General features: G+C 46.9%; 1 protein-coding gene across 1 annotated transcript in view; it reads left to right on the top strand.

Moving 5' to 3' along the window:
- The window catches only part of ALPK3 (alpha kinase 3), a 61142-nt gene that overhangs the window by 9533 nt on the left and 30211 nt on the right, over positions 1–21398 (top strand). Inside the window, 3 exon segments of the mRNA XM_017884274.1 lie at positions 1098–1219; positions 12864–12981; positions 13562–14789. Coding sequence (XP_017739763.1) covers positions 1098–1219; positions 12864–12981; positions 13562–14789 — 1468 coding nt within the window.

Below are 21398 nucleotides of genomic sequence, written 5' to 3'. Positions count from 1 at the left end.
CTACAGTTTCTCCTGCTTCTCTTCACTTTGCCCCCCTCACAGTCCTCTCTGCTGCTCACAATGGGATGTGTGCCTGGGGAGGGAGGGCCGGGCACGGCTTGTGCACCACACAACCTGGCTCTGTGGTGACGCTTCACACCTAGGAACGCACTGTGTCTCTGCTGGCCCTTGAAAGGGTTTGGCATGGTGGTTTGCTTCCTGGGCCCAGAAGGGAGAAGACTGTAAGCCCTGAGCGTTGTTGGTGAGTTTGTACTGGACTCAGTGCTTACTGATGCCCCTGAAATCTGGGAGATGGACTGGAGAAGGGAACTAAAAGTTCTGGCTTTTGCAGGGGTGGATCTGTTTGTGGTTTGGCACTCCTGCTGGTTGGTTCTGGAGCAGCCAACCATGTTTCACTTCAGCATGTGGTATCCAGGGATGGAGCAGGGGAGCCACAGCTGGCTTTCCAAGGCTGCTTCTCAGCTTCATTTGGGGGGGTCTCTCCTTTCTGATACCCTTATGAATTAGAGTTCCCCTTTGGGTCTAGACCCGTAGCATTGGCCAGCTTATTCTTTGTCCATTGTGGGTCTGCACTCACAAATGTAGGAGCTTTTCTCCTAAGCCCAAGCTCTAGGAGAGGCTCCTGTGCTCTTAGGACCTTGAGTCACTGAGGGTTGGCTGGCCTTCCCCTCTTGGCATGAATGGAGGCTCTGCTATGCTGGGGGTTCCATCCCCGAGGCTTGACCTACTTATCTGTGTGTCTCCCTCATGCACCAGTGTCCCTGGAGATGAAAGGTGCAGGGTGAAGTAAGGCCCCCCCAACAATGATGGGAGGGGATGCCTCAGCTGGTAGCATGGCATGCTCAGGAGCCTGGCCCATAGTCAGTAACTTGCCTATTGTAATGGGTCTGGGTCAGGATTCCATTCAACCCCTTGATACCTGGCCCCAGCCTAGCCAAGAGGCACAGGCTGCCTTGAAGAAAGACTTGCCTGGGTGCTGGAGCTCTGACCGCAGGAAGATGGACAGGCATGGTGAGACGGAAGCTACCTTGGACAGGCCAGGCTGTGCTGTTTGTTGTGGGGAAGGCCAGCTCTGAATAGCTCTTTGCCTCTCCTAGGAGCACCTTCTGCTCCATCATTGCTCAGCTCACAGAGGAGACCCAGCCGCTATTCGAGACCACACTCAAGTCCCGGGCTGTGTCTGAGGACAGCGACGTCAGGTTCACCTGCATCGTCACAGGTAAGGAGTCTGTATGCTCCATGCCAGGGCCTCTGCAGAGAGCAGGGTCCAAGGAGGCTGTGAGGACAGGAATGGTGGGGTGGAAAGGCTGTGTGCACAAAACTATGTGAGGTGATATTTACTTTCTGAGCTTTTTCTCACCAACAAGGAGCTAGTGCCCCTTGCTCCTCCCATTATGGAGCCACATATATACCCTACTCTTCTTTGGCATACATCCATGACTAATGGATATGTGTTGCACGAAAAGAAGTACTCCAATGGAAAGAGATCTTTGAGGCCATCTCCCTGAGTATCCCCATGTTATAGTTGAGTAATTAGATGGTTGGGAGTCTCAAGCCTGAGAGGATAATTGCATGTGGTGATTCTGACTACAGACCCTGGAGGCAGACTGCCTGGCTTAGAGTCCTGGCTCATCCCCTTTCCAATGATGTTACTGAGCAGGTTACATAACCTCTCAGCTGCCTCATCTGTAAAGTGGGGATAATGATAGGATGCACTTCATAGGGTTAATTGAGATTGAATGAGTTAATACATGCAAAGTGTTTGTAGTAGTACCTGGAGTAAGTACCATATAAGTGTTAGAAACTGACTACTGTTATTTGCATTTCACTGAGCTTCATGGTGGAATTTGAAGCAACTGTTTGGCAGAATAGGAAGCAGAGTGATACTCCTTGGAAGGGGAGGATAGTGGGTGGGAGTGCTGGGAGGGTGGTTCTAGACATTGCCTCTCCCCCAGACCACCCAGTAGAGACTCCAACCTGACCAGCCTCAGGGCCTGCAGGACCCATGAATGGGTACCCACACCTCCCAGCTGTGCAGCTATCAGATCCCAGGCCCAGGCTCTCTCTGGAGAGCCTGTTGTTTCTGTAAGTCAAGGGCATTCGTGGTTTCCAGCTGTGACATTCCCTAATTCTGGGGGACTTGTTTACCCCAGCCAGTAAACAGCTTCTCACTTGGGCAGTTCTCACCCTTACTCAACCCTCTGAGCTGCAGACTGAGAACACTCTCTGCTCCGAGGGACATAGGTATTCATCCCATACCTTTGTATGGCATATGGTGAATTTCACAAGTTGTCTGTTTCCATTGTCATTGCATTCTTACAAATCCCTATGATGTAAGTGCTATTTTTAGTCAAATTTTACCAAGGAGGAAGCTGAAAGAGGCCGATGCATTGCCAAAGTCTGCAGCACTGGTGAGGGAGACACTGCTTTTGCTCTCCGGCATCTGATGCTGCTTCCCGCCTGCATCTCTTGTGTTACTGTGGCACTTAGAGTTTCCTAGAAAAACCCAGTTCTTTCACAGCTTCGTGCTTCTGCACATCTGATTCTCTATTTAGAAAGTCCTTAATGCTTCTTTTTAAAGAAAATTAAATTTTACTTTGTCAAATTAATATATGCACATAATTTAAGACTTCAAATTATACTAAAAGGCATACTTCAAAATACAGCAGTTCACCCTTCTCAATTTGTCTTCCCAGAAGCAACTGTTTTCAGCTTTTAGCTGTTTCTTCTGGCATGTATACATTTCCATCATGCTGAGTACTACGTGAAATTCTTCAGTTTTAGATGTTCTCTATTGTCTTCCTGTTATGGTAGATAAGGAATTAGCTATTTTATACTATCATTTTCTCTATTTCCCTAAACTTATCTTATTCATATAATTATGTTGATAGCAGTTGTGGGACTTTGGTTCTCATCTTCTTAGTTTAAAAAGATTTAAACAAAAGACACACAGCAAAGGAGATAGAACAATTTATTGCAAAGGAAAAAGAATACTGTAAAAGTTAGGTGCAGAATAGACAGGACACCTGAGAGAGAAGATTCAGCTTGGGCTTCTCGTGAGGATGAGACAGCAAAGACTGGTACCTAGGGAGACTACCTTTCTGTAAGTTTTACATGATTATTCATGAGGCAGTAGGAAGAGGTGTTGCTAGTAAGCATGTTCTGGGTGGTCTTCTGGGTGCACATGCGCAGTAGCTGTACATGCTTGTTCAAACGTCATGAGTATCTGGGACCACAGGCGTATGCCACCACACCCATGCTAATGAGGCATGTATCTTAAATCTCCACCCAGGGGTGTGTTTTTTACTATTACAATGAGCAAAGGGTGAGTTTGAGGACAGGTAAAATCAAAATCCTCCTGCTTTCTACATGGGAAATTCCCTACTGGAGATAGCTTTGCTTGAATTAACTTTACAATGCCCATGTTAGGGCTTAATTGTGTTGACTGTATGGTCCCGATGGTTGCTGTGTCCTGAGGACATGGTTACTTCCTTGACTCTTATTAATGATAGTTTTCTAAAACTATCCTGCTTCAGTTATATCATAATTTTTGCTTAAATCAACATTTACTGTTTACCTTATTATGCCTATGCAATATTATTTGTAACTGAACATTGTAGCATACTATGCTTATTTTTTTTTCTTTTGTTTTTCCTAAGGTTAGTACTTTCCATCGTTTTTCATTTGTTTCTTTTTTTGGTATCTGTTGCTAATTTTTCTTATACCTCCTAATAGCCTCTTAAGACAATATTCTGCAAGGTCAATGACATCAGTAATCTGGCAGTTACTTTCCTTGGAGATATTCCCCTTGGAGCTCTCCATTCTTCTTTTATCTGAACTGCTAGCCTTTTGGGGCCTGATACACAGCTGTTATCCTGGGTCTTCCCTTTGCTTTTCTGTGGGGTTAATTCAGCTTCCTGGATCTCATGTCTTCCTTTCTTGGTTTATTTTTTTTTTGCTTTATTGAATACTGCCCGAGTGGTTTCATCAGGTCCTGAAGATGGTGGAGTAGCAGAGGGCATGGTGATGGCAAGCTCTGGACCTTGCTCTCCCTTGAGTCCCACTGCTCCAATGTGCCTTCATTTCTCCCTGCATCTGGTACACAGTTGCCATCCTCTAGATTTGTTTTACCTCTCTTCTGTGATAACTTTCCTGCTTTTTGCATTCTACATTTTTTTCTTTCTTGATTTACATTCTTGTTTTGGTAGCTTTCTAGAAAGAGTACATGGGAAACAAATGTTGGATTCCTTGTATCTGAAAATGTTTTTGTTGGTTGGTTGGTTGGTTGGTTTTTTGAGGCAAAGTTTCCTCTGTCACCCAGGCTGGAGTACAGTGGCATGATCACAGATCACTGCAGCCTCAACCTCCCCGGCTCAGGTGATCCTCTTGCCTCCACCTCCTGAGTAGCTGGGACCACAGGCATGTGCCACCACACCCAGCTTATTTTTTGTGTGTGTGTATGTGTGTGTGTGTGGTAGAGACTAAGTCCTACTATGTTGCCAGTCTGGTCTCAAACTTCTGGGCTCAAGCAATCCTCCCACCTTGGCCTCCCAAAGTGCTGGGATTATAGCAGGCATGAGCCAGTGTGCCCGGCCTCTTTTTTTTCTACTTTACTTTTTCTTGGGAATTTGGCTGGGTATAGAATTATAAGCTGAAAATAATTTTCCTTCAGAATTTTAGACATTGTTCCATTATCTTTTTGCTTCCAATGTTGCTTTTCAGAGTGAGAAGACAGTTTGATCCTAATTCCTTGCATGTGACCAGTTTTTCTCTCTGGAAGCTTGTAAGAGTGTTCTGGTATTTCATAATGATGTATTTTGATATGGGTCTCTTCACCCTGGAACATGCTTAGATGCTTTCAGTTGGAAACGGAGAGCCTTTAGTTCTGGGAAATTTGATTTTATCCTCCTGTTTTCTGTCATCTTACTTTACGAACTCCTGTTTGGATAGCTGTTCCCCTGGACATGGACTTTTATTTTCTTATCCTTTATTCCCATTTCATCTATTTGTCTTTTGCTCTACTTTCTGGGAGATTTCCTCAGTTTTATCTTTCAACTCTTCTACTGAATTTTAATTTCCAAGGGTTTTAATTTTTGTCATTTTCTGTAAGCATCCTGCACTTTTCATGAATGTAGTATCTTTTCTTAGCTGTCTGAAATGCTTATTAATGATAGTTTACTAAAAGTTTCCTTTTCCTTGCGTAGTTTTCTTCTGTCTTGCTTTTCTCTGTTTAATTTAATTTTATCATCAATCTTCAATGACAGGCTTTCCTCCCATATCTAGAAATCTTTGGCTGTCAGATAATGAGCAAGAGTAGGAGACTTACAAGCTGATCAGAGGTTCTGAGCAAGGAGGAGGGGCCTGAAAACTTGGCTGTTTACTGTAGGGTGATCTAGGTAGCCACTGTTGGGAACTGCCAAGTAAGTTTCTTTAGTTTCTTCCTCTTGGACTAGTGAGGTTTCCTAGCAAAAGATTTTCTGGGAGTTATGTAGACCAGAGGGCTGGGTGGGCTCTCAGCATAAGACATTTATTTTATGATACATGGTTATTACATTTGTCTATTTTTCATAGAATAGTTATCCCTCAGTTATGCTGGCTTACTCTCAGGGCAGACTTTTACATTTCCAAATAATAAACTTTACCTTTGGCTGTGGTGGGGAAGGAGCAGTCATCCAGTGAGATAGAATGGGTGAAGGGTTCCAGAGATCTATTTTCTAAGCACCTTTTAACCTTTCTTCCTTCCTCTTTCTCCCAGTTCCAGAGGTACCAATTTGCCAATTCTTAGGCCCTTTGGGGATTTTCTGGTGTCGAAAGGATAGTTCTCAGTTTTCTCCACTGCTAGCTTAGGGTTGAGCTGTCTTGAGTCTGCTAAGTCAGTTTCCACTTGTCCATCTGCTTTCTAACTTTCAAAATTTTGTTGCTCCTATTACTCTCCTTGCCTGTTCACTTCATCTTCATTGATTAAAAAGTCTTTTCAGGGCAGTTTAGTGAGCTTGAGGAAGGGTGTGAAGATAGATGGCATGTTCATTCTGCCTTTTTACCTAGAAGCCTACTCGTTTTCTGCCTGGCAAAATCCTTCTCTCCTTTCAAGGGGCTTGCCCTCTGGGAGGTCATCTCCAGTGTTTCCAGGAGAGCTCTTGATCCATCCTCCACCACATAGTTTTTTTGTTTACACATCTCTCTCTCCAACAAGATCATGACATCTACAAGGACAGGGCACACACCTGACACATCATGCCTCTCCAGAGCTGGCACGAAGATGCTCAGTACATATCAGATGACCACAGTGAACCTTGACTGTGCTGATGACAAAACCAGTATCTTTTCCACTTTCCACATTGCCTGTTCATTTCAGCCGCAGCTTTGATACCTGGGTAACAGCAGCTGCAGTGGGGACCTGGGACCACTTGAGGGGTGCAGGTGTCAGAGATGGCTCTCCTTTCTCTCCTTTTCCATTCTTTTCTTTGTAGCCATGGAGTTTGAGAGCAATGTGGAGATGCCAGACATGAGTCTGGCTTATCATGGGGTATTTTATCAAATATTCTCAGTGTCATCATGGAAGTAAGCTGTTCCCTGTTTCAAGCCCAATCCAAAGGAGCAACCTTTTCTGCCACATCTCATGATGACCAGGCAGGGCTGCTCAGAGATTTATTTTATGATATATGGTTGTATATCATACAACCTACCTACTGTGTATATCATAGCACCTACTGTGCCAAGATCTACAACACTACCAATGAAGTCTGTAAAGTTTCTGGGGCTCTGGCTACCTCTGATATCCATACCTTAGTCCATTGTTGATCTTCTCCTCTCCTGCCCTCACTCATCCTCACATACATTCAGAATCTCAGCTTACCTGAGTTTTGTGTAGTACATTAGGAAAGAGGTCTCTATGATCACCATAGTACACCTCAAACAAGCCTTTTCCAATTAGCAAGGAGAAAATGCAGGCTGTAGGAGAGGGGGAGAGAGGAGAGGAGGGGCAATGTGGAAGGTTCTGCAAACTAGAGTCAGGGTTAGACACGGGAGCTCTCTAGACTGGAGAGGTGGAAGGTGGATGGATCTCTGGCTGAGACTGGCCTCTGTGTGAGGCTGCTGTTTTGCTCCTGGCTTGTCTCCAGAGTGACCACACGTGCACTCTTCCTTCCTCACTGCTGATAGCATTTCCTAAACAAGGCTAGGATGAGTGAGCCCACCAGGGCCCTGCCAGGCAGAGGTGATGCTTTCCTGGTGGTCAGAACTTAGTCCAGGTGAGGGAGAGTCATCTGCGCCAGCAGTGCTCCTGCTGGCAGACCTGTGATGGAAGCCCTTGGGGTCACGGAGAAGAGAGGCAAGGCCCTGGGGTTCTTCCAACTCACAGTAGGCTTATGGGAAGATAGTGGGCCTCCGCTAGCTCCTGTCTGCCCCAGGAGCCCCTCTGGCCAGAATGCTACTGTCTTCCTTGAGGCAGCCCACTCTCTCCAGCACAGGGGCTTCCCTCCTCCACTCTCCTCAACTCTGTTGTAGATTCTATGTTGTGTGTGTATGTGTGTGTGTGTGTGTGTTTGCATGTGGGTGCACATGTTCATATTGGGCTGGAAGGAGGAAGCATCAGCAGTGGGCAGGTTGTACAAAGGGACTGAGTCTTCTGAAATAGGACCATGTTCCTGAGGAAACTTTTTTAGAGAAGTAAGTCTAAAAATGACTGTTGGGAGCAAAAACTTACATATTGGTCTCAGAAACCCCAGTGGAAAGAGTACTGGAGAAAGGAAAAGGAAACCTAGGGCTTTGCCACGTGCTGGCTGTGAGACCCTGGGTGTTACTTAGCTTCTCCGAGCCTCATTTTCTTTTTGTGTAAAATAGGGAGTAAAATACCGGCCTGTGTTATAGAAGAGAGGGATTTGAATTCTGGCTCTCTACTTGCTAGCTAGATAACTTTGGACAAGAGCTTTAATTTCATGAGCTGGGATTTCCTCATCCTTAAATTGGAGATTAGTAGCAGAGTGCATTCCTCATAGGATTTTTGTGAGGATTAGATGAGATAATACATGAGAAGTATTCAGCTTAGTATCTGGCACATAGTAAGTCTTCATTAATGTTAGCAATCATTTGCACAGGAGTGTTCTGAGGGTCAAATGAAATTCTATGTATTTGAAAGCTTTTTGAAAACTTTACATTTCCATTCATTATTCTTTTGAATCGGAGCTTCTGTGAACTGGGAATGGTTGGGACAAGGCTGCAAGTTTCCAAGCTGGGTTCTTGAGTCAGGTCTGCTGGCTGTGAAACAGATGTCACAGGGTGTGAAGGGGCCGAGGGAAGGCCACAGGCTCAAGTGCTGCTGTGGGCTCTCCTGGCCAGGGCTGGAAGTGTGTGCACACCTGCCTGTGGACATGCACAAATGCATAGTTGGGAGTGAAGGACCCAGAGCTCTCCTGCTTTTATGCATTTTAGGATATAGTTCACATTATTCAGGGCTCAAGGCAATGTGTTCTCCCAAATAAATTTGCTTCCAAAGCTCATTGTGGCTATGAAGCCCCTAAGCTATTGGATTGGCCCCTGCTGTGTAGAGGCAGCACCAGAGGGTGGCATGGAGGCTGAGGCCCCAGCCCTGGGGCTGTGGGATCCATTCAGGTCCTCTCTCCTTGCCCCACCCCTGCCCTCTTGCCTGAGCATCTGACTGGACTCAGATGCCCTGGAGACTGAGGCTGTGCTGGGTGGGTCATGGGGCAGGGAGGCTCTGAGCTGGGCCCTTGTAGGGATGAGATCATCTCACAGGATGGTGAGGACACCTGTGCTGGCTCTGGCCACACACACAGTGATGTAACCAGGGGGTTTAGCTCACAGTGGAAACATGGGGCTCGCTTTACAGCCAGGTTTGCCCAGAGTTTGTTCCTGGCCAATGCTGCTGCAGCCTCACCTCCCCTGCTCCCTGCTCCTGTACACAGTTCCCCAGCATGCCCTTTGCTTGTCACCCTCCCCCTCTCCTGTTGGGGTTCCCTTGTCAGGCATGCCCTTCCCATCCACCTTGTGTGTTCACCCTACTCACTCATTTACTTATCGTCCCACAGATTTCTTTTAAGTAATTACCACACCACAGTGTCAGGCACTGTCTTAGGTGGTGGGGATATAGCAGTGAACAAGATACAGTTTCTACCCACATGGGACCTAAGTCTAGCAGGAGAGATAGGCAAGGAAGTAGTCAATGACAGTATTGTGATTAGTGCTGTGAAGGGGAAGTACAGATGATGTGAGAGCTGAGGGGAAGCGGGAGATCGGGGGGATGGAACCCATCTTTCCTGAAATCCTGCCCACCTTCCAAGTTGAGTTCAGGTGCCACTCACTACAAAAACCTTTCCTGAGTCCCTAGCCAGAGGTGATGCTCCATTCTCTGCAGCCCTAAGCACTTAGTGCATTGCTTCATTTATTCATCTATAAATATTTAATGAGTGTTGATTCCATACCAGGGACTATTCTAGGAACTGGGGACACAGCAGTGAATAACACAGATAAGTCCCTGCTGTCATGGAGCTGATGTTTGTCATGGAAAGGATGGACGTAAACCAACACACTCCTAAGTGTATAATGTGTCAGGTAGCAATGTGTTCTATGAAGAAAAATAAACATAGTAAGAGGAATAGCAAGTGCCTGGGAGACAGTGTTGCTGCTTTACACAGGGTGATAGGGAAGGCCTCTCTAGAGAAGTAACAGAGCCCTGCAGGAGTCAAGGCATGGTGCTCCCGTGGTGTGTGAGGCAAGCCAGCAGGACCACATGAGTGGGTACAGCAAGCTGGGGGAAAGTGGAGGGAGGTGGGGCCAGCATGGTCACAGGGCCCAGATCATGAGGGCTGCGTGAAATGGAGCTAATTGGGGTGTTTTGAGCAAAGGGGCACCATGATCTGACATTATTTAAAAGGATCACTCTGTCTTTTCTGCTGAGAATGGGCTGAAGAGAGCCAAGCAGCGAGATCAGTGAGGAGGTTATTGTAGGAATTGAGGTGTGAGGTGACGGGAATGTGGACCAAGCTGTTGGTGCGGAATGGCAAGGAGTGATCAGATTCTAGATATATTCTAAGGGAGGGCCAGCAAGATTGCCTGATGGAGCAGAGGTGAGACAAGGAAAGGAATACAGGATTGCCTCCAGGTATTGGCCTGAACCAAATATAGGGATGAAGTTGCTATTTACTGAGATTTGTGGGAACTGGCTTGGAGGGCAGACTAAGGAGCTTGGATGGGATATGGTAAGCTTGATACCTCTTAGACCTTCAAGTGGAAATGCCAGATATGCAGTCAGAAATAATGACTGGGGTAGGAGACTGGGCTGGAGATAGAAATTTGGGAGTCCATAAGCATACATATATTTGAAAGCCACAGGACAGAATTAGGACCTTCTGGGTTGTGAGTAGGGATAGAATATGGAAAATGGTTCTGGGGCCTGAGCTCTGGGGCAGGTCTAGGTGGGAGGGGAGGACTGATGAAGAGCTCAGGAAAAGCGGCCAGTGAAGTACGAGGAGCAGTTAGAGCGGTGTCCTAAAAGCAAGTGAAGCAAAGGTTTCAGGAAGAGGGGTTGGTACCGCTGATGGATTAGGCAGATGGGCATAGGAATTGGATTTGGCAATGTACAAGTTATGGGTGACTTTGACAAGAGCAATTCTGGTGCAAGAGAGGCTATAAAAGTATGACTGGAGGAAGGAAAATGAAGACAGTGAGTACAGGCAGCTCTTTCAAAGAATTTTTCTGTAAAGCAGAGAGCAGAGAAATGAGAGCAGGGGTTGGAGGAGGCTGTGGGGTCAAAGGAAGTTCTTTTTAAAGAAGGACACAGTAGAGCAGGCTTGTACGCTGATGGGAAAGATGTAACAGAGAGGAAAAATTTGATGATGCAGGATGAGCTGGAATAATTGCTAGAGAAATGTCCTTGATTAGGCATGAGCAGGTAGGATCCAGTGAGGGGAAGCTTTACTTAGGAGCATGGTGTATCTGTAGGCAGTAGGAAAGGCAGAGCACCTGTGCAGATGCTAGGTGCATTGCTGCCTTGTCCAGGTGCATGCCATGTCTCACCTTTTCTTTTTTTCTTTTTTCTTTTTTTTTTTTTTTTTTGAGACTGAGTCTTGCTCTGTTGCCCAGGCTGGAGTGCAGTGGTGTGATCTCGGCTCACTGCAAGCTCTGCCTCCCGGATTCACGCCATTCTCCTGCCTCAGCCTCCTGAGCAGCTAGGACTACAGGCATCCGCCACCACGCCGGGCTAATTTTTTCTGTATTTTTAGTAGAGACGGGGTTTCACCGTGTTAGCCAGGATGGTCTCGATCTCCTGACCTCGTGATCCGCCCACCTTGGCCTTCCAAAGTGCTGGGATTACAGGCTTGAGCCACTGCACCTGGCCATGTCTCACCTTGTCTTTCGCACAATGAGCTCCTGGAGAGCAGAGACGCTGTCTCATGTGGTTCTGTGTCCTCATAACCCTAGCTTGCTGTTCATATATACTTAATATATATCTTTGAGTGAATGTATGTTAGCAGTCTCATTTCGAGCAAGTAATGCAGATCAGTCAGCTTAAGATATGAATCAGGATTCATTCGTAAGTCCAGAGGGGCTTCTTATGGAATTGACAAGAGGAGGGCAGCTGTGCCCAGGCAAGGAATGGAACTAGTACTTAGAAGCCTCTTGGAACTCTCTCTGTCTTCCACTTCTTATTCAATCCTGAACATCGACTTCCTTTTTCCATCTCTCACTGTAGTGTTTGCTTCTCAGTCCATGTGGCAGAACATGGCTGCTCTACCCTTTTGAAGCTAAATTTCCAGACACAATGGTAGACTGTCTGTAGGTCCTAATTCCCAAATACTTGGTCAAATAATTAGCTAGATTAGCTGATTTGGCGTCCATTACTGAACCAATCAACTGTGGACAGAGAGATAAGGGACACGTGACAGTAACAGCTGGGAGCTCCTCCTGTGGGTGGGCTGGAAGTGCCCGAGAAGGGGCTGGGCAGACACCTCAGTCAGTGTCACTGCAGTGACAGGGTGGGTAGGAAGGTGTAGATGTGTGGACAGATGGACGATAGGTAAATGAATGAATGGGTGGACAGATAGATGCTTTAGCCATGTTGTCAAATAATCCTAACAGCTCAGGAACCTGAAATGAAAGAAGGAGGGCTCTTGGAAGAGATGCTCATGGTGGGACATGGGGGAGGAGATCTCTGTAGATAGAGCCCTTACTGCAGTTGAGGAAGTAGAATGGGCCACTATAGAAGGAAGCTTATTCCTAGGAGCCAGGGATTTCTGGAAACTCCTTGTCTCCCTTCCCATTAGGAAGCTAGGAAGTTTCTCCTCCATATTTTCCTTCCTATTGCTGAAGGGGAATTGTTTTCAGCTTTGACAGGGACCAGCTTCTAAAAATAAGCTGAGCTATCATACGGTGGCTCTGTTCTTCCAGCAAGCCTGGGGCAGGTGGTCCTGTCCAGTCTCTTCAGGTGGTCTGGAAAGCCATGGCCTCGTGTTCTCTCCTCCCATTATTATTATTATTATTATTATTATTATTACTATTACTGAGATGGAGTCTCACTCTATCGCCTAGGCTGGAGTGCAGTGGCGAGATCTTGGCTCACTGCAACCTCCACCTCCTGGGTTCAAGCGATTCTCCTGCCTCAGCCTCCCAAGGAGCTGGGATTACAGGAGCCCGCCACCATGTCTGGGTAATTTTTTTTTGTATTTTTAGTAGAGACTGGGTTTCACCATGTTGGCCAGGCTGGTCTCAAACTCCTGACCTCAGGTGAACTGCCTACCTCAGCCTCCCAAAGTGCTGGGATTACAGGTGTGAGCCACAGTGCCCGGCCTCTTCCCATTATTTTGGAACTGGCCTTCCTGCAACCCAATCTCCTGCTTCTTTCTCAGGATACCCAGAGCCAGAGGTGACCTGGTACAAGGATGATATGGAGCTGGACCGCTACTGTGGCTTGCCAAAATATGAGATCACTCATCAGGGCAACCGTCACACACTGCAGCTGTACAGGTGAGGGAGAAGGGCCTGTTTTGCTCTCTCTGCCCTCCCGAGGGCCCTTTGGCTGGGGTCCTGCCCTCAGAAATGGAGCAGTCTAGATGGAGATGACCAGGGACTCTCTGGGGATGGTGGGCGGGATTCTGCTGTGTGGTTGAACCACCTGGTGAACCACATCTGCCTAAGGCCAGAGTGGGAGTATTCCTGACAGAGAGCTGGTGCAACCAGCGGAGGTCCTGACCTACAGAAATATTTTCCATGAGGTCAGCGGCCAAAAAAAGCAACTGTATCATCATGACTTCACAAGGGGCTGTGTTGGTCACATGCTTCTGAAGGGAGCTCTCCTGGGCCCCGAGTCTAATCCCTCCTGGGACAGTATGGCCTTGGTCAGCCGCCACCCTTTTGCCAGCCTCAGTTCCCTCAACTGTAATGGAGGGTGTTGTATGTTGTGACGTGTGAGATGGGGCGTGGCACACGGCAGGACTTGCCCTGGGGAGGGGGAAGCATGCCTGGCTCTGAATGGCTCTGGCTGGGGGGTGTGGGGGCTCTCACCTCTCAGGAGGGGAGAGGTGGCACCTCAAGCTCCTACCTCTAGGTGTCGAGAAGAAGATGCCGCCATCTACCAGGCCTCTGCCCAGAACAGCAAGGGCATTGTGTCCTGCTCAGGGGTCCTGGAGGTGGGCACCATGACCGAGTACAAGATCCACCAGCGCTGGTTCGCCAAGTTGAAACGCAAGGCTGCGGCAAAGCTGCGCGAGATCGAGCAGAGCTGGAAGCACGAGAAGGCGGCGCCAGGGGAGGCCGACACGCTGCGCAAGCTCAGCCCTGACCGCTTCCAGCGAAAGCGCCGACTGAGTGGGGCTGAAGCGCTGGACCCCTCGGTCCCTACCAGGGACCCTGAGGGTGGGACCCTGGCGGTTTGGCAGGAGGGAGAGACTGAGTCTGCTCAGCACTCAGGTTTGGGCCTGATCAACAGTTTTGCTTCTGGAGAAGTGACCACCAACGGGGAGGCTGCCCCCGAGAATGGGGAGGACGGTGGAGAGCATGGCTTGCTGACATACATCTGTGACGCCATGGAGCTGGGGCCTCAGAGAGTCCTTAAAGAGGAGAGTGGGGCCAAGAAGAAAAAGAAAGATGAGGAATCCAAGCAAGGCCTGCGGAAGCCAGAGTTAGAAAAGGCAGCCCCAAGCCGCCTTTCTTCAGAAAACTGCATCCCCAACTCAGACGAGCCTGACTCCTGCGGGACTCAGGGGCCCGCGGGCATGGAGCAGGTTCAGACCCAGCCCAGAGGCAGGGCTGCACGGGGGCCTGGGTCCTCTGGCACAGATAGTACCAGGAAGCCAACCTCTGCTGTGGGCACTCCAGACAAGGCCCAGAAGGCCCCTGCCCCAGGCCAGGAAGTGTATTTCTCCTTGAAGGACATGTACCTGGAGAACACCGGGGCAGTCAGGCTTCTGGGGGAAGACGGCCCCCAGACCCTGAGTGTCCAGGCGCCTGGAGAGAGTCTCAAGGGGAAGGCACCCATCAGGGCTAGAGACGAGGGGGTGCCTGGTGCTCCTGGCCAGCCCACACACTCCTTCACCCCCCAGCCGACTAGGCCTTTCAACAGAAAGAGATTCGCCCCTCCAAAGCCCAAAGGAGAGGCCACCCCCGACAGTAAGCCCATTTCTTCTCTGAGTCAAGCTCCAGAATGTGGGGCCCAGAGCTTAATGAAGGCCCCACCTCAGGCCTCTGTCCAGGTGCCGACACCCCCTGCCCGGCGGAGACATGGCACCCGGGACAGCCCACTGCAGGGGCAAGCAGGCCACAGGACTCCAGGAGAGGTAAGTGTGGTGTTGGGTGCCTGGAGGCCGCTCTGGGAAGCTGACCTCATGGAAACTTGCTGCAACTGCTCCAGCAGCTAGTGAGCAGAGGGCTATTTATAGAAAGGGGTGGAGAGGGACTGGAGTGCCAGCTACAGGAACCGCAGGCATGCCCTTCGCCCCAGCCCGTTTCCTGATGCCAGGCATGTGGGCAGCACAGCCTGACTGTGACCCTCTTCTGGAAGTGTAGGAGTTCACAGCCAAGGGGACTGTGCCCTGGAGGGAGGTGGAAGAAGATAATATTCTCTGGGGTGGGAAAGGGGGCCAGTGGAGAGCTTTCTGTGGGCTTTGCTGAGGCAACAGTGTTTCATGGGGGAGATGGAGGAGCAGGTGTGTGCTGTAGTGTACAGCAGGTGGCAACTTGGCTGTTCATTAGATTTTTAACAAAGCTGAATGTCCAGGAAATGCTGGTTAAATCTGGGTTTATCTAAGGTTCTGGAGTCAGGCATACCTATATGCAAATCTGACTGCCTTAACATGGTGTGATCTAGAGCCAGTTGTAAAACTGGAATAATAATAATAATAATACCTACTTCATAGGGCTGTTGTAAGAATCTGGTGCCCACTAAGAACTAAGTAAGTGGCAGTTGGGATCAGATACGACTATGGTGGGATACAAAAGAAAAGTGTTTTACTTGATAACAGGAGTGCCATCACCTTCTAGGGAACAGGTAGCCCACAGAGAAAAGATGATGTTTTGTGTGGAGACAGGGGTAGTGGAGTGTCCACTCCCCAAAGAGGCAGATGGGTGGCAGCATTAAGGAGCTTGAGGGGCGGGATTGAGAGGGCAGGAAGGAAACAATTTGTCCCTTTTGGTTATTGCTTCGTGTTTCAGGGGCTTAGAGGGCATTATTTCACAGAGGTTTTGGGAGACAGAGTGTTTTATAGTGGGACAGAAAGAAGACAGTGTTTCTTATGAGTGGCAGAAGGAGAAATATTTCAAGAGTGGAGCTGGGTGGATAAAATAGATGGAACATATTTACACTGAGAAATACTGGTTATTTATTTGAAATCCCGATTTAACTGGGTGTCTAGTATTTCTTTCTTTGGTTTTTTTGTTTGTTTGTTTGTTTGAGATGGAGTTGCCCAGGCTGGAATGCAGTACAGTGGTGCGATCTCAGCTCACTGCAGCCTCCAACTCCCGGGTTCAAGCGATCCTTGTGTCTCAGCCTTCCAAGTAGTTGGAATTAAAGGTATGAGGCACCATGCCCGGCTAATTTTTGTATTTTTAGTAGAGACGGGGTTTTGCTATGTTGGCCAGGCTGATCTCGAACTCCTGATCTCAAGTGATCTGCCCACCTCAGCCTCCCAAAGTGCTGGGATTACAGGCATGAGCCACCGTGCCCAGTGCGGTATTTTTTTTTTGCTCAATCTGATAACTTTAAGTGGAGACAGCCTCTGGTTTTGGTGAGAACTAAGATGAGACTATTTCTTGGGGTAGAGGAAGTGGGAGTTATGGATCTGAGAATGGCTTCATGGGGAGACAGGAGGAAAGCAGTGTTTCCCAGGGATAGGGACAGAGGACAGGTGGTTTCTCGGAGCAGTGAAGGGAAGCACGTGAGGGACAAGCTGATACAGCACCTCGCAGAGAGCAAAGGGGAAAGGATGCTTTGTGGAGAACAGGAGGGGCTTTCCCACGGAGAGAACTTTCATGGCGGGAAGGAGAGAAAGACTAGTTTCAAGGGTGACCATGGGAAATGGTTTTATTTCATGGGTGCTAAGGTCAGACTGTAGGAACAGTGGTTCAGAGGGCTTTGGAGTGGAATAAACCTCAGGGACCTCAAACCAGACTTTCTGGAACCTGTTCCTGACTCTTGCCCTCCTCAGGCCTGGTCTCATGTAGTTTTGGCCAATGGAGTGGTAAGTTCACAGTGGCCCGGGGAAGGCTTTGTAGGGCTGCTGCACATGCCTGACAGCCCACGGGCTGGATAGCAGGGCCTTTTGGAAGAGATGGCTCTCATAGGCCCTCATAGCTCATTTAGGAAGGGACCAGGCTGTTGGCCAAGTTAGTGTGCAAATCTGGCTTCTCTGGCTAAAGGGTGAGGAACCCCATACCAGATGGTGGCATCCTCCTGGTAGGGCCAGAGGAGGAAGTACTAGCCCCTTCTTCCTTGCCTCCCAAAGGTAGGAGGAGGGGCTCAGGCAGTGTGGTACTTGAGAGGTTGTCTGTGTTGGTTCCACTGCTCCTACAAAAACCCCATGGTTAGGCCGGGCGTGGTGGCTCACACCTGTAATCCCAGCACTTTGGAAGGCCGAAGCAGGTGGATCACTTGAGGTTAGGAGTTTGAAACCAACTTGGCCAACATGGTGAAACCCCATCTTTACTAAAAATACAAAAAATTAGCCGGGTGTGGTGGCATGTGCCTATAATTCTGGCCACTTGGGTGGCTGAGGCAGGAGAACTGCTAGAACCTGGGAGGCGGAGGTTGCAGTGAACCGAGACTGCGCCACTGCACTCCAGTCTGGGCTACAGAGACTATGTCTTAAAAAAAAAAAAAAACCCCCAAACCAAAAAAAAAAAAAAAAACCCCCCACAGATGCAGAACAAAGCCAAAAACCTTGTGTTTTTTTTTTTTTAACTTAAAATAATTGTTACATAGGTCATACATGTGAAACGTGTTTAACATCTATGTATGTATACTTTTAAGCTGTTGCTTTTTAGTGGATGAATTTGATTTTTTTTTATTTGGGACAGGAACTTGCTTTGTTTGTCACCCAGGCTGAAGTGCTGTGGTGTGATCATGGCTCACTGCAGCCTCAACCTCCTGAGCTCAAGCAATTCTCCTGCCTCAGCCTCCCAGGTTCCGTGCCTGAGACTACAGGCATGTGCTGCCATGCCTGGCTATTTTTTTCTTTTTTAAAAAATTTTATATAGAGACAGGGTGTTGTCATGTTGCCCAAGCTGGTCTCGAACTCCTGGGCTCCAGTGATTCTCTCACCTTGGCCTCCCAAAGTGCTGCTATTACAGGTGTGATAAAACAGCCTGGTCTGTTTTTTCATACTCTCATCCTGCCAAATTTTTTTGAAAAAAAAGTTATATTTTTATTATTTAAAAAATGGTCATAGTAGAAAATATGGAGGAAACTCTGAAAACTTGAAGTAGAAAGTAAAGGCCAGGCACAGTGATGCCTGTCATCCCAGCACTTTGGGAAGCCAAGGCGGGTAGATCACCTAGGTCAGGATTTTGAGACCAGCTTGGCCAACATGGTGAAACCCCATCTCTACTAAAAAAAATACAAGCAAAATTTAGTTGGGGGTGGTGGTGGGTGCCTGTAATCCCAGCTACTCGGGAGGCTGAGGTGGGAGAATCACTTGAACCCAGGAGACAGAGGTTGCTGAGATTGCACCATTGCACTCTAGCCTGGGCAGCAAGAGCAAAACTCCATCTCAAAAAAGAAGAAATAAAGAAAGAAAAAAGAAAGTAAAAATCCACCTATTATCTACCATCCAGAGATGACTATCACCCAAGAGATGAAGGGATATCTTGGTGTATCTACCAATCTTTTTATGTGTATATGTAGTTTATGTAGTTTTTTATACTTTTTTTTTTTTTTTGAGACAGAGACTTGCTCTATCTCTGGAGTCTGCACTCCAGGCTGGAGTGCAGTGGCGTGGTCTTGGCTCACTGCAATCTCCGCTTCCCAGGTTCAAGCGATTCTCCTGCCTCAGCCTCCCGAGTAGCTGGGATTAGAGGCGCCTGCCACCACGCCTGAGTAATTTTTTGCATTTTTAGTAAAGACAGGGTTTCACCATGTTGGCCACGCTGGTCTCAAACTCCTGACCTCAGGTGATCTGCCCGCCTCAGCCTCCCAAAGTGCCGGAATTACAGGTGTGAGCCACTGTGCTGGCCTTTTTAACCACTTAATATGCATTTTATTCTGATCCAGTTTTATATCCTGCTTTCTTTCTTTCTTCTTCTTTTTTTGTTTTTTTTTAGATGGAGTCTTGCTCTGTAGCCTAGGCTGGAGTACAGTGGCATGATCTCAGCTCACTGCAACCTCAACCTCCTGGGTTCAAGCAATTCTCCCGCCTCAGCCCCTTAGTAGCTGGGATTATAGGCGCACACCACCATGCCTGGCTAATTTTTGTATTTTTAGTAGAGATGGGGTTTCACCCTTTTTGGCCAGGCTGGTCTTGAACTCCTGGCCTCATGATCTGCCTTAGCCTCCCAAAGTGCTAGGATTGAAGGCGTGATTATCCTGCTTTCTTCTCATCATTTCATGAGCATTTTCCATGATTTCTAAAAAATCTTCAAAAGAACTTTATTTTTAATGACTATATAAGAGATGGTATAGTACGAATATTTTAACCCTTTTTTTCATAGTTTTTATGCTTTCCTTCCCTAGTCTTAGATTAAGTAGTAATCTGTATTTTACTAATTTTGTTGTTTGAATTCCTTCATTTGATTTTAAATTAATCTGAAATTTATTTGGGTGTATAATATAGCATCAGTCTCTGGCTTGATTTTTGACTAATACGTAATTTTCCTCAACATTATTTGTGGAATATTAAAACCATATCTATTATTTTGTTTTTCTTTCCTGATATACTAATTCTTATACATACTAGAGCCAATTTTAATTCCTACACATACATCTGTCATAATCCATTCATCTGTGTGTTGATTTTTTATAAGACAATCTTGTTAGAATTTTTACAGGTTTGATTTCTGGCAGGGCAAGTTCTTCTCTTACTTTCCTTTAAAATTTTTTCTTAACTATTATCCCTTGTTTATTCCTCTAGGAAAACTGTAGAATCATTGTTTGAAATTCTCCAAACTCCCAGATACCATTGTTTTTTACTTTATAATTTTTTGTTCACCATTTTTTAAATAGTCATGAATTACATATAACAAGATTATAAAGCCTGTTAAATCCTTTCGTGGATAACTAAAGGCATATTTGTATTTTGAATGGGCTTTTAGTAAAACTTTGGAAGAACGAAAACCTTAGTATTTAGCCTTCTCATTTGGGACCACAGTCTCTATTTCCATGATCCAAATCTTCTTTCTCATCTCTCTTTTTAAGTTCTGTTTGTTTTTTAATTCATTTGAGCCTGGCATTTCTCTTGTTAGGGTTTGTTACTTTCGGGGTCCCTGTTTCTGGGATATTATGCCAGTGCCCTTTTACTCTGTCTTGATTTTCTTTCCTGGGAATAGGGGTACCTCTGGAAGCTCGAGTTAGGCGTCTCTCATGGGTATGGATGAGGAACAGATGGTAGAGCTGGGACATCTTGAGTTGTTAAGAATGTCTGCTTCTCCTCCAGCCCAGGCATGCTGTTCACATAGCTCTCTCTCTGGGCAGGAGGTAGCTGATGAATGGAAACTGGCCTTCAATGCCCTCGAAGTCTGCTTTTTATGAGATTTTTTTTTTTCCTGGGACTGCCTCAGATCTCTGGAGCTGAGGTACATAGGGGAACAAGGTAGAATGCCCCATCTGCCAAAATCCTCGGAGAGGACCATGTAGGTGTGGGAGAGCCCTGCTGAATGCTTTGAGACCTAAGTGTCTCTTTTTGAGAAGCCTTGAAGGTCCTGAGGATGATCTTCCCAAGGCATGGGAACTCTGCTCTCACAATCAGGGCTCTTTAGTTTTCAGGGAGGACATGGATGTAAATATCTTTTGAGAGCTGGAGGGAGATTAAGGAGAGACATGATCCTTGCCTTGAAGAATTATCTACTGAATTGAGGGGACTGGACTCACTAGAAAGAAGTGCAAAGAGGATGTGGTGAATGATAACAGAGGACTTTCAGAGAGGGAGAACGGTGTGGTCTGGAGTCACCAGGGAAGGCATCTAGGAAGAGGCCAGACTGGTTGGCATCATGTATAGATTTATTATGGGAAATGCCATATTAAAAAAAATTAATATAATTTTAAAATATAAAAGATAATATTCCCAGGTGAAAGGAATTAGCTGAAAGAGAAAAAGGAAGACATTCTGGGAAGGATGAATAGCATGAAACAAAGGTGAGATTGTGGGCTAGAGAGGGAATGTAAAACCAGCCTATCCTAATTTTGATGCCTAAATGCATTGAAAGCTTCTCAACATTTTTTCTTCCTTTCTATGTCTTGTGTACTGCTTTGGTTTGTTTAGCACCAATTGTAACATTATCTAAGGCCAAGAGTGACACAGAAAAGGAAGAGAACTAACAGTTATTCAATATCAGCTTCTGGTAGTGCTGGCTTACATAATTCAACTACTGAGGACAACTAGAAAAGCTAGACAAAATATAAAAATATCTGCTTGAAGGCACTGGAGAGCTGACAAAGTGAAGAATTACTGGGCCAGGATCTGGGAGGAGATGGAAATCTAGAATGGTAGTCCCAGCATTTGACACAGCTTTTGTCCTGGGAGGTATTTCCTATGCCAGAAGAGGAGAATGAGAGACTGAGCAATAGTTTAGATAGTCTCATGAGACTAAGGAGACAAAAATTAGAGCCCATGGTCTCAAGAGTGGGAGCCCTTGTAAGCCCCCTGGGTTTTGGGTTGGGATTCTGAAGGTTTGTACCCTGGGAGAAAGGGGAATCAAGTAAATTACTCTCACAGTATTGAGGTATTGACGAACTCCAAGTC

The sequence above is a fragment of the Rhinopithecus bieti genome, unplaced genomic scaffold (genome assembly GCF_001698545.2).
Source record: "Rhinopithecus bieti isolate Rb0 unplaced genomic scaffold, ASM169854v2 scaffold_14885, whole genome shotgun sequence".
NCBI lineage: Eukaryota > Metazoa > Chordata > Mammalia > Primates > Cercopithecidae > Rhinopithecus > Rhinopithecus bieti.
The sequence above is the reverse complement of the archived record's forward strand: the minus strand, read 5'-3'. Positions and strand labels throughout refer to the sequence as shown.